Genomic DNA, 17,133 nt, shown 5'->3' with positions numbered 1-17,133 from the left:
TAGATAACAGAATCTTGTACGGATTTTAAGAAGGAATAAAGAGGTAGGGGCGAGCGACACGTTCTCTGTGTCGTTCCTGTTTGTGATCTAATGTGCTTTGTTTTTCTAACCCCCTGCACTCGAAATGCGCGAGTGGGGTCGCAATGACGCATGTCGAGGGTCGTGACACCTCTATTTTGCCGCGTGATAAATGCAACGTATGCATTCTTTTTAAAACGGAACATTTATCTCAAACACTCGTAACTCTGGTGAAAGAGTATTAGTTACAATTTCTTCTTTCTAAAAAATCGAAATTAAGTCGCAGTTCCTGTTGATAGCGAACTGTCAGTGTGTTGTTAAATACAATTTCAAGATCAACAATGACGATGTATATTAACGAGGACACTAGAGGAATCTACTCGCATTAAAGAAAATCAAATAAACGAAAGTCTGGTTCGAATCAGAGCGAGAGTAAGAATAAAAAAAGCTTGAAAAAATCACGAAAATCTGAGAAAATTCACACATATATCAGCATCTTTTGTATAAATTTCGATAAAATAGGGAAATGTTATAAAATTGTTTACGTCTCTAACTGCTCTAATTTCTAATCTTGAAAAAGTCCATTTATAAAATGAAATATCTACTTTTGCTGTATATTGAATTAGTGAGAAATATTAAAAATGTGCCAAATATTATGTTCTAAATATTAAAATTAATATCGTTGCATACCTAAAAAACTGAAATTTTAAATTTATCCATATATGTATATCTAAAAAATTATCGTGATAAATTTATCTCTTAAATTGTCTATCTAACTTTCCGAATGACTATATTAATTCAATGTCTGTACTGTACATTTTATGTGAAGGACATCCTATTCTTAGGACATACAATAATCGTTTAGAACATAAAATGTTTTCTGAAACGTCTTTAAGAGAACTATGCTATACGTATCAATATTCAATAAACAAATAAATAAATAATCTCATTTATTTCTTAAATATTCGTTGATTTCGTTAGCTACTTTTTCACACACAGCCGTTGTTCCATCTCTAATTGCTCTAATTTCTACCGACTCGCAAGTGAATATTGTACAGAGAAAAGGACTGGGTGTGCGAGTTACACAAAGTTAATGACGAAGAGCAAGCTCGGGCCCATCCGAGAGGATGTTATCGGACACACAGGTGCAAACGAGACAATGATGGATGCAAGAGGGAGTCTCTACCGCGCGTGTTTCTCTCGCGTTTCGTAAACTCCTGCTTGTAACAATCTAATCACTCTCTCCCTCTCTTTCTCTCTCTTTCTCTTTCGCTCTCTAGCTATTCAGCCAACTATTTTCTTCTCTTTCTAAGTAATCGTCACACACCCCACGCGCTTACGACACCCCACGTGCACGGACTTACATGGACCAAGCGCGGTGTGTGTGCGTCTACTCCATCATGGAGGGCACCGCCTTACGTTTCTGTTGCGGCTACACACAGGAAGACACAGATCGCTAATTAGATACCATCACCGTCGATCTGTTTCCTAACATCACTTCCCTTTAATCCCAACCTCGTAATTGAGCTTTAAGATTTGCAATCACCGAACCTATCTTTCGTCCGCGCCATCAATATTGATATTAACGTAAGTGCAATCAACTTTCAATAATCTTCTCGATGAACAATTACTTTACTTTTTCTTTAATTGTATAATCTAGCGGATATCTGTATTCTTGATCCGACAAAACGTAATATATATTTTGAATTTGCAATATTAAAATATAAGTCACTAAATTAAAATTCTTCTCGATCAAAGCTTAAAAATGTGAATGAAATAAAATCAATAAAATAAGATTTAATTTAAAAATCAGTTTACTTAAAATTAACTAACGGCTATCTTTTGAAAAAAAAATTAAATAAATATATTTATTATTTTCTTATCAAGATAAAAATTATTTTGAGAACGTCAGAAACGATATTTACTGGAATTTTATTCAAACATTCATGTTAATCTTTAATTCGCAATATTACTGTTTTTGCAAAAGTTCTTCCGTAATATTACAAAATTAAATTTTTAATTAATAGATATTTGCAAAAGATATTTAGAAATAAAAGATTAAAAATGAAACGAAAATACATCACCTTGCAATTTCAACGTCACGAATTAAAGATTAAATTAGAAAATAATCATAAGGTTGTTACGGTTTAACTTACCGCTGGGCTGAGTCCACGCGCGGCACTTCCGCCGCGTCCCTTAGTGCGGAACTTAGTGATTGCCTGTTCAGCAAGGTCCGCCCTCTCCTCAGCTTCCTCGAGTTCCTGTTGCGCCTTGCGGAACTTGGCAAGATTCAGCGCGGCAATCTCCTCCGCCTCCTCAATCTGCCTCTTATATGTCTTGATCTTTTGCTGGAGCTTGTCAACCAGATCCTGCATACGCTCGTGATTCTTACGGTCCTCGTCCGCCTGGAAACGAAAAGAAAAAATAAGGTCACTTCAATAAAACTCTTTCATACTCGGTAAGTGAATTAGATTGATGATAAAATCAAAACAAATAAAAAATAATCAAATATAAAATAATTAAACTTAAAAATAAAGAATTTAGCATCTCATGGTTAATATTAATCTAATATCTCTCTTATTAATTATAAAAATATTAATTAATTTTTTTTTAAGCAAAATACATAGATTAATTTTCTATTTGAATAGAAAAAATTAAACTTTCTATTTGAATAGAATTTTTATAACAAATTGGAATTTTACCTGGAAGCTCAGCTCCTTGATGCGGCGCTCGGATTTGCGTAAGTTCTTTTGGGCGTCGGCATGTCTCCTTTGTTCGCCATCGAGTTCGTTCTCCAGCTCGCGCACGCGCTGTTCCAGTTTCTGAATGGCCTTCTTGCCGCCTTTGAGAGCATTCGCCTCGGCCTCGTCCAGGCGCACTTGCAACTCCTTGATTTGCGTCTCCAAAGCCTTGCGCAGCTTCTCTTGAGTCTGGGCATGATCCTGCTCGGCGCGTAGCTCATCGGCCAATCTAGCTGCGTCCACCATCGCTTTCTTCGCCTTCTCCTCAGAGTTCTTTGCCTCGTTCAGTAACTCATCCAAGTCGGACTAATGGATAAAGAAACACGAACTGTGTAATCCACTTATCCCTTTTATAAGAAACGTTCTACCAAGTTATCAAAAGCTAATCGATACTCACGTGGAGGGTCTGCAATTCGGCCTCGAGTTTCCTCTTAGCACCAGAAATGGAGGCATTCTGGGCACTCAGTTCGTTCAACTGTTCGTGACAATCAGCAAGTTCCTGTTCGGCCTGGCGACGACCGCGATCCGCCTGTTCAAGAAGTGTGCGGCTTTCCTCGAGCTCGTTCTGCAAAGCATTAGCGCGGCGTTCCGAGATGCCGAGGAGTTCCCGGGCCTCGTCACGCGCTCTCTGTTCCTCCTCAAGTGCGGTCTGCACATCCTTAAGCTGCTGCTGATATCGCTTAATGTTCTTCTGCGCCTCAGCGTTTGCTTTGTTCGCGTGATCCAGTGCGATCTCTAGCTCGTTGATGTCCGCCTCCAGTTTCTTCTTCATGCGCAACGCCTCAGCTTTGCCCTGAAAATCGAATTGTATGCCAAAATCAGATATGTCTTAATTTATTATTGTAACTAATGTAACTTATTACTTGAATGTAAAATTTTTGTTAAGCTTTGGAAAAAGAAGAAATTAATTTTTTTGAAATACATCGCACCGCTTACCTTGGCTTCTGCTTCGAGGGAAGCTTGCATGGAGTCGAGAGCGCGCTGGTGATTCTTTCTAGTATTCTCGAATTCCTCTTCTTTCTCCTGAATGCGGCGATCGATCTCTTGTCTGACCTGGCTAAGTTCAAGCTGGCTGCGCAACACCTTGTTCTCTTCCTGCTCGAGAGCAGCTTCGGCCTCCTCCAGAGCTGCCTGAAGTTCGTCCTTCTCAGCCTCCAGACGCTTCCTGGCCTTCTCGATTTCGTGAATATTGCGGCCACCCTCTCCGATCTGATCCAGTAAGTCTTTCACCTCGTCGGCGAGGTTCTTATTCTCACGACGTACTGCTTCCAATTGTTCCTGGCCTTCCTCGTATGCGCCTAATCAATCAAACATCGATAATCAGGAATCAATTACATAATTACATGACATCAGTAATATAATTGATAATAATATAATAATTATTTTAATAAGTAAAAAAAATTAAAAATCAATTGATTTCCTCTCACCTCTAAGCCTGAAGAGTTCAGTGCTGTAGTTGCGGCACTCCTTCTGGCTAGCATCCAGTTCGGCGGCGAGATCGTCGACCTTGAGCTTCCATTCCCCAATGATCTTGTCGAAGGCTTTCTGTTTCTTTTCGGCAGCGTTGGCGATGGCGGTAGCGCGATCCACTTCAATCTGTAGGTCCTCCACTTCAGTGGATAGTCGTTGTTTAGTCTTCTCCAGAGCGATAACCTTTTGATTGAGAGATTCAATAGTTTCTTCAGCCTCAGCCAGCCTAGCTTGTAGCTTCCTCTTTGCCTCCTCAAGCTCTTCAGCTCGAGCGACACCTTCGGACTCGTATTTGGTGCGCCAGAGCTGTGCCTCTGCATTGGCTTTGCTGAGTTGACGTTGAAGATCAGCTTTACCCTCAGCCTCTTCTTCCACTTGCTCTCGAATGTTGTCCAAATCGTGCTCTAGATTGCGGAACTTGCCGAGCAAAGTGGCGCGTTCGCGTGACTCCTCGTCCGCAAGCCTCTTGGTATCTTCCAGTTGTGTAGTAAGCGAGATCTTAATCTTAGACAGTTGACTGACCTGCGACTCAGCTTCCTCCAGCTGACGCAACAAGTCACTGTTCTCGATCGATAGCTTCTTCTTCGCGGCGTCAAAGTCATTCAGAGTACGGTTCACCTCTTCAAGTTTGCCCTGGGTTTCATTCAATTGGTGTTGCAGTTGCTTCACGATCTTCTCTTGGGCGGCCTATATTTCGAAGGAAATTATATAGATCAATTTTAAATCAATGCAAGTATCTTTATATCAAGCTCGTCTTTTGATAGTTATAATTAAAAATTAAATAAAAAATCTTATTTTTCGCCAATCTCTTTAAATATGTTGAGTCTAGTCTTAAATACAAAACCCCAATAAATTGAAAATAGACGCAATATTATATAAATTAAATAAATTAAGATAAAATAGAGAGAAATACATATATCATATATTTTTTCTACGTCTTCAAAATTGCTTATTTTAATTTCTCAGTGGTAATAACGTATTAAGAAGAGATCGTCGAAAAGCGAGCTCAAGTCATTCAATAGGCACACATACGAAAGCAATGCTGAGCAAGCAGGGATTATCGACTCACTTGCCACATAAATGATTCGCGAACAATCCTGGGGAGAAAAGGGAAATCCATAGATCTGTTTCTCTGCATCTCTGCACCTAGCGGAAGCTGTTAGTCGCGTTAGTCTTATTAACATGGATCGGTATTGAATTTACCTTCTCGTTGCTCAGGTGGTCGCAGGATGTGCGCAAGTCGTTCAACTCGCTATAGTACTGCACCTTCTCCTTTTCAACCCTGATTGGATACGGAAACAGTTGAAGGGATTACAAATGAACGATGATGGCACGAATGACGTACAATTGACATTCCAGAATACCGGATTAAATAACTTCAATGTTCACGACTATTCACGAAGAAACCTTCATGCAGTCAATAGTCAGAATACAAGTAACTTTATTGATAGAAAAATGAATTAAAAAAAAAATAAATATAATTACAGAATTTGATTTTAAAAAATAATTCAAGCAGAATTGAAATTTAATCAATTTAATCTAAATTTAAAAATTAATTAAAAATGTAATATCAATGCACATATTTATTAAATATTTCTGTTTATAAGAATAAGGAATATTAATAAATTTCTTTTACAAAAATATTTAATCCAGCATTTATGACACAGCATCACAAATTCGAGCAACAAGACTTTGCAGAACATATTTCTCTTCGGGGATAACTTCATTCTAGTAATTACATATTTTTTACGGATCGAGGGAATTATCGAGGGATATTAACGACGCACTGGGTTTTCGAAACTATGTTTGAAAGATGCATGAGAAACACTCCTGTCATTCCTCATTTTTTTTCAAGTACCTTCTCCCGAGAGACCTGATCCGTAAGAGCACGCGAACCGTTCAGCTCAGAGTGGATGTCATGTCGACCCTTTTCGGCTCTACGAAATATTATGTTATAGTCCTATTGTTTTTTTCATATTTTTCTTTTTTTTTCAATAAAAGTCTAATAATCGAAAGTTGAAAAGTTGAAGCTCGTACCTAATCGTCGATCTTTCCAAATCTATTTTAGCATTACATAATTATTTCTTTCTACAGCGATTTTGGTTCTTTTGTGTGTTAAAAATTTTGCTAATCTCGTTAAAAATCTTAAGTTCTTTTGAATATTCTTAACAAAATTCTGTTGTATTTTTGTCTCTATCTTTATTTCGATATTAAAAAAAGCTAATTTGTTTTTTTGTTACTTATGTTTAATTGTTTTCCTTCATTGAGAAAAAGGAAATCAGCTTAATAGACTCACCTAGCCTTAAGTTTGTTGAGAGTATCAATTTGTTCACCCATCTCAGCCACAGCATCATTGTGCTTCTTGCGCAAACTGGCCAAAGAGGATTCGTGCTGGATATTGGCTTCCTCGAGATCCCTGCGGAGCTTGCTAAGCTCAGCCTCACGCTTCTTGTTCAATTCAATCTGAGCAGAAGTGGCACCGCCAGCCTCTTCCAGGCGTTCGCCAAGCTCCTCAAGTTCGCGGGCGAGATCACTACGTTGTTTTTCAGCCTTGGCGCGTCCACCGCGTTCTGCTTCGATCTTGAAAAAGAAAATACACATCATCAATTACGTTATATAGTAGATATATAAGAAACAGTAATAAACAACTTTTATCATCGAATTCTAATTAACGTCTTTTTTATTTTGAAAACTTCTAGTCAATTTATTATTAATATATTATTAATTTAGAGTAATTAAAAATATAAATTTAAAAATAATAGATAGATTAAAATATTTCTTTTTCTTCCTTTTTTAAACTAAACATTTTGGAATAAATCTGTTTTTTTTTTTATTTATTTTATATTATACACACCTCTTCTTCGAGTTCCTCAATGCGAGCCTGTAATTCCTTAATCTGCTTCTGCAATTTGCCGACTAAAGATTGTTCATCCTCAAGTTTGGCAGTTAGAGACGACAGTTCCTTGTCTTTACGTTGAATGGTCTGTTCGAGTTCCTTCTTGTTTCTCTCAAGATCGGCAACAGCTTCCTGTGTGAGCTTCAGGTCGCCTTCTACTTTCCTCTTCGCTTTTTCTACGTCAGCACTATAAATTAAAATTTAACATATTGTATGAGCATCTTCGCTATAACATTTTATTTTATATCTGTAAAATTATGTTATGTTATTATATTATTAAAGTAACTATAAAATCTAAGTATTGCTACTTTTGTTTAATTTAACATTGAAACTAGTGGTTAGATTAAATAGGGGGAACGTTTCTAAATATGAAATTAAAATATAAGACATTTTTAATATTTATACAGCTACAGGTAAAGATTTAACTATTCATATAATTACCTACAAACAGCAAGTAGGTAAATATTAAATACGTTGAATACTACACCATATATTGAACGCGGTATATTATAACCTTGAGTAATCAAATGCATTGAACTTACCGTGACTTCTTCTCACGTTCGAGAGAGTCCTCAAGCTCGTCAAGAGTCTGTTCGAGCTTGAGTTTAACTTTGTTGAGGTGATTGACTTTATCCTCGGCGGCCTGGAGCTCCTCACCGGTTTTTTGATTGACTTCGCCCTGGTTCTTCTTTTCCTTATTGAGCTTATTGATAAGTTCGTCCTGGTGGGCGATTTCATCGTTTAAGTTTCTGATTTGATGATCCTTTGTTGCCTTATCCTGTTCGGATTTTTGCAAGTTCAGTTCGAGATCCTCGATATCTTTCTTCAAGCCAGATACTTCTTGCTCGAGTTTCTTTTTGTTCTGGAAGAGATTATTTCTCGCGTCCTCCTCTTCCTTAAATCTGTCGGTGAGATCCTATGTAAGAAATATTTGTATAAATTAATTCGTACTTATATATCAATAATATTTCTTTAAATACATAAAAGAGTATAACATTAATTATATTTATTATCAATTGTGATAGTTAATTATATATACAATTTTAATTATTCGTTGATAATTCAAAACTATATTCATTAATATTTAACATATCATATTTTGCTCATTTTATTATTATAACACTGTCAATTTTCTCATTATTATATACACATATGTGTATATATGTTCTTTATTTTTATTACTTTTGATATTACAGCTTATTTATTATTTTGTTTCAAATTCACTAATAATAAAATTCAATAATCTATTAAGGTTTTACTTACATTCATTTTAACATTATTACCACATTTACATATTACATCTACTTTTAATATTCTTTTTATTTTATTCTTTTTAATATTATTATCATACATATTCAATATTACTTCATTTATATAATATTCAGTTGTTTACGATTGTCGTAAGATATCATAAGGCCTCCCTACACGGTCAGTAATACTGAGTCAGTATTACTGATCAGTATTACTGACAGTATGCATTAGGTTTTACAATCTTATACGATCAGGTATTATTAACAATATTTCACTTCAGTTTGACGTGATTTGACGTATATTATTATCTATGGCGACATGGATCTTAAGGAAAAAGCATGTATTTAAATCCAAATCATTGTCAGTATTCTACGTCAATCCATTAATATTAACCACACACAATCAATAATATTGTCAATATTCATTGATACTGACAGTATTACTGACCGTGTACAGAGGCCTTTACGACAATCGTAAACAACTTATCATATTCCGTAAACACGCTTGACTACGAACGATTTAAATTGTATTAGTTTATCGTCTTTTTTAAGATGACATAATCTCAGAAATCTTGTTTGCAGAAGAGGTATTTAGGTCGATGACAGGTCTGCACGTGGAATTTATCTCTCGCTGGAGTATCCTTTGCCGCTCGCCAAGTCCCTCGTCGAGAATGTCGAACGGATCTCTCTTGCTCTCTGCACGGCCACGCGATTAATTGGCATTGACGCGCAATTACGAGGCGGTCCGCACGCACGGGCGCCTAATATTAGTTAATGCGGGGGCAAAGAATATTGGCACAACATCTCGCCCGGCCGGCGCGATCAATCTCCTCGTTCATCACGTTTATCTCTTCATCGCGCGTTTCGTTTGGATTCGGCGACCCGGTCTATATTTGTCGACAGAAAAATTCGGAATTTCTGTCGGACTTTATATGGGAGTATTTTAGAAAATTTGACAAAGATACTCTGCAAACAAAAAAAAAGAGAGTCGTTCGAAAGAGAAAAACAGAAAGGTACAACAAAGTTACAGTTAACCTTGTTATCAATCCATATTAAAAGAAAATTGAAATAAATGTTTTTCAGAGAAAAATAAAAAATCATTGTATAATTAATAAAATGAAAATCTGATAAAAATATTCATCGAAAGAAGCAAAAGAGAAGAGAAAAGAAGAAACAGATGTATTAATGATATTAAAATCAAAATCATCTCTCTTCCTCTCTGTCTAACTAAGAAAATTTAATCTAGTGTGTGCACCAGGATCATGTCTCGAGCAGGTGGAAGACGAGGTGGAAAAATCGGTGGTGACAGCGAAGAAACAACATGGTCTCGTCGGCGATGATGAAGAGGCCACGAAGGAGATACGGCTGTATGACTATGACGCACGCATGCACGCGAAATATGATGGCATATAAATATATCCTACACCTGTTACCTCCTTCGTTTTCTCTCGCCTCCGCTCCAGCGAGCTTAAAACCGCCGTCCACTTTTAATAACCTGGAATCTGGGATCTGCTAAATTTGTTACCGTTGCCCTCTCTCGCTCTTTTGCTCTCTTTCTCTTTCTCTGTCTCTCTTTCTTTTTCTCCCTTGGTCTCTACCCTTCTTCCTTCTTCCTACACCGTCTGACCGTAAATGGTGACGTTTAACGTCGAAATCAACCGTAGTCTTCCGGTCGCCTTTAATCGCGAGAGGATCTTCCTCGACACCGAGCGAGCCAATCGCGATGCATTCGATGCAAAAGCTTTTAATAGGCTCACCTCACGATCGTGATATTAGTTCACTTAACGAGCTAAAAGCCGCTCTTGATGACTACGGCGATTTGGTGAAATTAAATATAAATGAAAGACATGAAAATTTTAATTGAGGTAGTTACGATAATAATGATAAAAAATGTACAAGTAAAAGTGAAAAGTGAAATATACATATATCAGGTGGAACAAAATTTAAATTAAACAAGCTTAATTATAAATAAGTAAAAAATATTTATTAGCTAAAAGCTCGATATGATTGATGAATTAAGTAAATTCTTTAATAAGTATTTAGTAATAAAAAATCGCAATACCAAACATTCTTGATAACTTCTTTAAGAAAAATTTATTGTATGTACTTTACTCGATTTGTTTAATAATTTATAATTTAATCTGCAAAGTGATTTAAAAACACAATCATATATCAATATCGTCTTTCATGTTTCAATCAATAAGGACAACAACCCGTTAATTTAGAATTTATTTTGTTTATTTAATAAATACTTTTTAATCATTAATTTTTAATATATCGCACGTTTCATTTAATCACCGTTTCTGTTCTAATTCCACTAAGAATATCAAGTTGCTTATTGGAGAACAAAGTTACGAGCCAATGACGGGCGTCGGATAGCGTCATGATGACAAGCAATGACGAGTAGCCTCGGTTTTGAGAGGATGTTTAAAGGGTACCGATAAAAATAGTCAGTCTGGAATCCAGTCTTAAAAGAAAGAGAGAAGTAGAAAGAGACAGAGAAAATCTGGAATTCTAGTCGTGATCACGACTCGTCTATTTTCTGCGAGCGTGACGCCTTCGAGAAGTTATTGCTTTTTCCGTTTTCTCCAGCGAGTGTTTCTGCGTGCGCTTAACAACCGGATAAAAATACTAGTGTTCAACATGCTGATGCGATCGTCCAGAATTTCGACGACTCTCAGATTCTTCTGCCAAGTATTTACGACCAAGGGAAACCATTGTGAGAAACAATGTATAGAGCGAATGCGAAGAAATTTTGAGAACTTCGTAAATTTTGAAAAAAAAAGATTAGAATTGTTACAAAAAAGAAGTCTTAAAACGATCATAAATAAATTGTAAAAGAAAACGATGATTACAAAATTAATAATGGATATTTTATTAAAGATTGAGCTGCTTATTTTATTAAAGAGTGGACTTTAATTGTACATAAAGAAGATTTTATCGTAAATGTATCAAAAAAAATACAAGGTGAAAAAAATTAATCATAAAAATATTAATAATAATGTAGTAACTACTATCTTTGATACAATTAATTATGATGAATTACACTCCAAATTGATAATTATTTCTTACACAAGAAATCTGTTCTTTTAACCTAGCTACCAATTTTTTATTTTTATGATAATTTTTGGAAAGCATCTTAAAAATATCGTTAAAAAAATTTGACCGGTATATCTGTCTGTTGAAATCGTTTGTTATTATTTCTTATTCGGAGGAAACGTCGAATGTTTCTTCTCGGAGAAGCAAGAGAAAATATTCGGGGAAGCAACGTGAAGCTGGAATCCCTCGGAGAACATCATCCGCGGATCAGGAAAAGATGTAACAAGGTTGCGCGTAACGTATGCACAGGGTGTGCACCGTAATTTTAGCAGCACGATATGACCGAATATATAAGCGTCGACCGCGTAACCAGATGAGTTGTCGTCCGCGCCACGCTCGGCTTGAAGAAAAATAGCGCGTCTGACTAATTCCGCGGCTCCGCTACTTTGTCGCGCTCGCGAGCTTGCGAAATCACACGCCGCGCGTAATTCGAGCCGCGATTTAAATCACGTAAACGCCCCTCCTCCCACCGACAGTTAATGTCACCCCGACTTAAATCGCATTCCTTTCCTTCTTTCTCTTTTCGCGACGAGTCTTTCCCGCTGTCAAGAAACAGGAAATCCGCGAACGATTTGCGATGATGTGACACGGTACTTTAATAAGCAGAATGAGAAAGGTTTTAATTCAATTAATTAAATTTTTCTCTAAATAAAGTTTTAGATTTGTGATATTGTAAATTTATCTATTTGTTGTATTTATTTTAGTGTTATATTTTCAAAAATACCTTTTATATTATCTCTTTTCATATATTACTAAATTACTATTATTGACATATTGAAACCTAATATATTATTATACATTTTGATTAAATTTAGTAGTTTAATCGAGTATGATTAATAAACGTTACACTAGTAAATTATATATATAATTATGAGTGATGATGCTAATTATATGGCTTTTCGCCCTTCAACATCGATTCGCACGCAGCTTGCGCTACTGTGCTAATTACGCCGCTAATTATATTACTTTCTGCCCTTCACAGTTGACTGACTCACAACTTGCGCCAAATAGTCAAAAATGATTTCATATCGCGATTTTTATGAGGATTTTTATGACGATAACTTGATGTCCAACTTGGTGAGAAATTTTTTCAATATTAACACTAGATTTTAACTCATATAATTATGTGATTTTGCATTTAAGGCTAATAAAAGTAAAATTATTATTTTTTTTTAATAATATTCTACAATATAATCCCTTTTGAATATATTTTAAAAATGCAGCTTCAATTGGCTGTCAAGGATTACGATAAATAACTAAACGAATTAAAAATATCATAAAGAAATCACGCTATTTGCAACTCAATATTCCGAAACTTTTCACTTTAGGTGTAAAATTTTTAATATACATTAAAATTTAATACAAAGCAAACTTTTAATATAACAATTCAATACTAATTAATTATATAAAAGAAGATTTCTAAATTTGCAATAATTAATAAAATTTAGCTGCGAGGGTTTCTAAATTCATGACAGTTTAATACTAATAAATTTCAAGAGCGACAATTCTTAAGGTTTAATTAATAATAATTGTCGTTGAAAAAATGTTTATTTAAAAAAATCGTGATGAACGCAAATCTTACCTGAAGTTGTGATTCTAGGTCAGCCTTCTGTGCAGCTAGTTTCAAAGATTTTTCCTGGTACTCGGAAAGCGAGCCCTTCTCACCCTCCAATTGGCGTAACAAGTTGGTCTTTTCGGTGAGAAGCTTGGAATTCATATCTTCTAGCTCTTTGCGCAATTTCTCCTCCTTTTCGAAGGCTTCCTGCGCCTTCCTGGCTTTCTCTTCCAGCGCCTGCAACGAAGCCATTTCACCTTCGATCTTGCCACCGTTCACTAGCGGGATCGGATTCTCGATCAGCACCGTGTCGCCCATTATTGATCACCCTCGAAGAAAAATCAAAGAATACACGCGCGAATGCACTTGATTTCGATTCTTTTTTCTCGTAAGTACCGGGGATTTTCGCCGAGAGAAAAAGACGGTCCCCGGGAAGAATCGATCGATCGAACGAGGGTACGGACGTCGCGAGAAGCCTCGACTTTAAAGGGGGTCGATCGCTCGATAATCGCTCGAAGACGAAAGAAAGAGTATGCGGGACTCGGGGATACGCGACCGGTCCCTACTTACGTCTTCGATAAGATATATCGAAAAGAGAGGCTTTGAACACTCGCGTGAATATATGTGTGCATATACGAGGGCGAGGCTTCTCCCTCTTTGTTCGTCGGGCGGGTTCGCGTAATTTCGAAGGGGTCGGCGCGAGGTCGCGGATCCAACTGGTCCCAGATTCGGTTGAAGCCCAACTTTTCTACCCGTGCCCGTGGTCCCTCACCGTGCCCGTTTCCGGCAGCCAGTAAGGAGCGAGCCGCAACGATCTTGATCGTGGGCGTCCCCACTCCAGTGGCGCCTCGCCACTGTACGTGTAAAAATATTTATAACCGATCCGATACTACATTTCAGGAGGGTGAGAACAGGGAAGGCAAGGAACAGCTTATGTCTGCGGAGGGGGGTCAGTCTTGGACGAAATTAGAAACGATCCGGAAGGGCTACCCTCTCTCTCTTTCTCTCTCTCCAGCCATCACCCCCTTTTTGGCGGTTCCAGAAGGTGCAAAGTGAATAAGTGGATAAGTGGATGGCAAAGAGATCTGCTCAAGTAAGTGAAATTTGTTTCTGTACATTAAAACGAATTAAGAGGTTTCAACAACGCAAACCAGACTTTTTTTTAATTTGTTATAATGTGCTCTTATTTTTTTCTTCATAAATGTGTAATTTTTAAATTAGATTTTATTCTAGTGTAAATGAAAATTCTATTTTTGAAAAGATGTAATCGTAGTGGAAATTTTGTTATTTTTATCACAAATAATATATAAACTGATGTACTTATAAAAATAGAGACCCAAACCCAACTTAAATTAAACTATTAAAATTAGAACTGATAAATAATAGAAAGAGTAAAATTATTTTAAAATATATTTAAAGATTTAAAATAAATTAAAAGTAAATTAAGAGAATAAAATTATTATTTAATAATATTATAAATCGCGATACTATAAATATAGTGATACTATAAATTAATTACTAATAATGATAAAAGTCGATTAGATAAGACATAATTACTATCGTTTTAATAAAAGTTCAAAGAGAGTGGAAGAAATTTGAAGTAGATATTAAATTTCTTCATGAAATTTTCGAGCCAAATTTCGAACAAAATATTAAATTTCGCTGCTGCATCTCAAATTAATGATTCACTGTAGAATCAGCAGTTAAGTGTCAGTAACATGACGTAAAAACGACTAGACAAAATTAGAAGCGTCGACATTCCGGAGGAAACAGACCGCGATTCGAAAAATACGGGGATGTCTCCTGGGTGTCTGTGAAGGACGAATAATTGTATAATCCTTTTAAAAAAAAACCGAGTCTATTAATAAGAAACCATTTCGGTAACATGATCGAACGTTGATTCACCACCGGTTGCCTTTATTATGTTTCTAATTCGGGACACCAGAGCGGTATCAGTGAACTGGACTGGAGAACGAGAGCGTGTATGGATTCCCCTAATCCTCGTTAATTCGGGTTATACAGCCGAAATATAGATAGTTCGAAAGTGGAGGGGTGGGGGTCACATATAGGAGGTTGACAGAATTAGAAGCGTCGACGTTCCAAAAGGGTCGTCCAACATTTCTTTCCAGATTTTTCGAGATTAAGTGAAACCCTTTACTACTACTAATATTGATTTAACAAAACTTGCTTTTCTCTCTCGTTTAGCCTATTCTACAATTGCGTAAGCGTAATTGTAAGTGATTGTAGTTGTAATCAATCATAGTCGAATTCTTCTTGTATTCGGCTGTAATTAGCGAATTTTTATAACTACAATCCTTTACAATAACTACGGTTACATAATTGTAGAACATGCTTAAAGAATATACGTGTTGAAAAAGTAATCAATTTGCAAAGAAATAATAAAATTAAATTTGATAAATAAATTCAAGAAGATAAATTCTTGTAATGGATTTTGTATATCATACCCATAAAGGTACATACATTTACATATGTAATTCTAAAATAATTTGCTTAGATCCAAATTTGTCAAATATATGAATAAGGCAAAGACATATGATGAGTTTGGCGGATTAATTTAAATTGAATAAAGCAATCTGTGTTCAGAAAAAGTCGTACGGTTCATTCAAGTTACAAAAGTATTGTGAAAGTAAAAAAAATATGTCGAGCAGTTGATTTCGAGAAAATTTCGGATTGAAACTGGTCGAGTTTGTGCACGAACAAGCTGTGAAAACGTGAAGATCAGGCGGCGGATAAATAAACGTGTGCGTCTGGAAACTGGAGCGTTACGGGTTGAGCAAAAGAAGAAACAAATTCCACCGGTGATTTCGAGCGGACGGTACGGTTAAGCACGAAGTCCAAGTCGTAAATCACCGTCAAATCGGAGCTTTATTTTGCCAAGTTGCTGCGGCCTTTCGTGAGCTTTCAGTTTTCGCGGAATGAATATTTCGATTTTGCAATGTTCGTTTCTCACTCTGGAGAAACAAGTATCAATAATCATAATCCGTTATTTTAAGTTTAAAATTTTTTTGAGAAGTACAATTTAATTCTCAAAGATACTAATCGAACAATTCAAGGAAAAAAGATAAAATTGCAGAAGCATCGTAATCTATATAAAATTATTCTAAAGTGAATCGTATAAATTATTTAAAAAAACAAAATTAAATTGTTATATCTATATAAAAATCAAGATATAATTAAAAATTATATATAAAATAAAAATAGCATTTCTGCTTTAAACTGTTTAATTGAAAGATATGGGGAATACTAAATCTTACTATCTTCGCTGTAATCAATTCGCAGGGTGCTGATCGAGAACCGTACTTCATTCCCTTGAAGCTTAAAATAGAAAGATAAATTTGCCGATATAAAAATATAATAAATATATCTGCAAAACATATTAAATTTATCAAAAATATATCATAATTACATAAACGATTCAAAAATATAAAAAATATTTATCATAAGGGTTTCATTAATGTATTTTTCATTTTAAAAAATTATATTTTTTTCAACATTAGATTAACTTCAAAGTTTCTAACTTTTAAATTTAAACAAATAAATAATTTAATAAAAACCAAATAGAAAAACAATAGTAATTGAAAAAGAAATCGCAATAATTTGAATGGAAGATCGACTAATTCAATTAATTATTTGAATAATTTGTTTTTAAGATATTGTTAAGCAAAATGATTTGTCGAGACGGAATCTCGAAGAGATACTCACGGCCATCTCGTCCTCGATACGAGTGACGTTGAGTAGAGGCTTGATCTTCTGCCACAATTTCCACCACGGCCAGGTGCGGAGTTGGAGGTACTTTCTCAAGTTCCTCTGGACGACCACAAGAGCCAAACGTTGTTCCTGGAGTTTCTTATAATCCTTACGGGACAGGTAACCTCTGATGTAAGCTTGCATCCAGGACACGATCTTGCCAAGACGCTCGTCGCGAAGCTCTTCCATCTGACCCAAGACTCCGGCACGGAAAAATACCTATTTTTCCAGAAGTAAAGAGAAAATGAAACATTGAAAAAAAAATCACTCTTATAATTTATGAGATGTACCTCGATCATCGAACGTGATAATAAAATTTATGTAGATTGATTCATA

General features: G+C 35.8%; 1 protein-coding gene across 16 annotated transcripts in view; it reads right to left on the bottom strand.

Moving 5' to 3' along the window:
- Positions 1 to 17,133, bottom strand: part of Mhc (myosin heavy chain) — a 50,551-nt gene that overhangs the window by 883 nt on the left and 32,535 nt on the right. For 13 of the 16 annotated variants that reach the window (XM_018539544.1, XM_018539545.1, XM_018539552.1 and 10 more), the window contains 11 exons: positions 16,753 to 17,016; positions 13,057 to 13,266; positions 7,668 to 8,041; positions 7,084 to 7,312; positions 6,526 to 6,809; positions 5,433 to 5,511; positions 4,187 to 4,916; positions 3,696 to 4,057; positions 3,157 to 3,552; positions 2,721 to 3,065; positions 2,175 to 2,423 (listed from right to left, as the gene is read on the bottom strand). In XM_018539544.1, the coding sequence (XP_018395046.1) occupies positions 2,175 to 2,423; positions 2,721 to 3,065; positions 3,157 to 3,552; positions 3,696 to 4,057; positions 4,187 to 4,916; positions 5,433 to 5,511; positions 6,526 to 6,809; positions 7,084 to 7,312; positions 7,668 to 8,041; positions 13,057 to 13,266; positions 16,753 to 17,016 (3,522 nt within the window). Of the gene's footprint in view, positions 1 to 1,382; positions 1,451 to 2,174; positions 2,424 to 2,720; positions 3,066 to 3,156; positions 3,553 to 3,695; positions 4,058 to 4,186; positions 4,917 to 5,432; positions 5,512 to 6,087; positions 6,167 to 6,525; positions 6,810 to 7,083; positions 7,313 to 7,667; positions 8,042 to 13,056; positions 13,267 to 16,752; positions 17,017 to 17,133 lie in introns of all 16 variants that reach the window. The other 3 variants (XM_018539555.1, XM_018539556.1, XM_018539557.1) reach the window with 2 other exon arrangements.

This window comes from Cyphomyrmex costatus, unplaced genomic scaffold (assembly GCF_001594065.2).
Source record: "Cyphomyrmex costatus isolate MS0001 unplaced genomic scaffold, Ccosl1.0 scaffold216, whole genome shotgun sequence".
NCBI lineage: Eukaryota > Metazoa > Arthropoda > Insecta > Hymenoptera > Formicidae > Cyphomyrmex > Cyphomyrmex costatus.
This window is presented reverse-complemented; position numbering and strand designations above follow the sequence as displayed.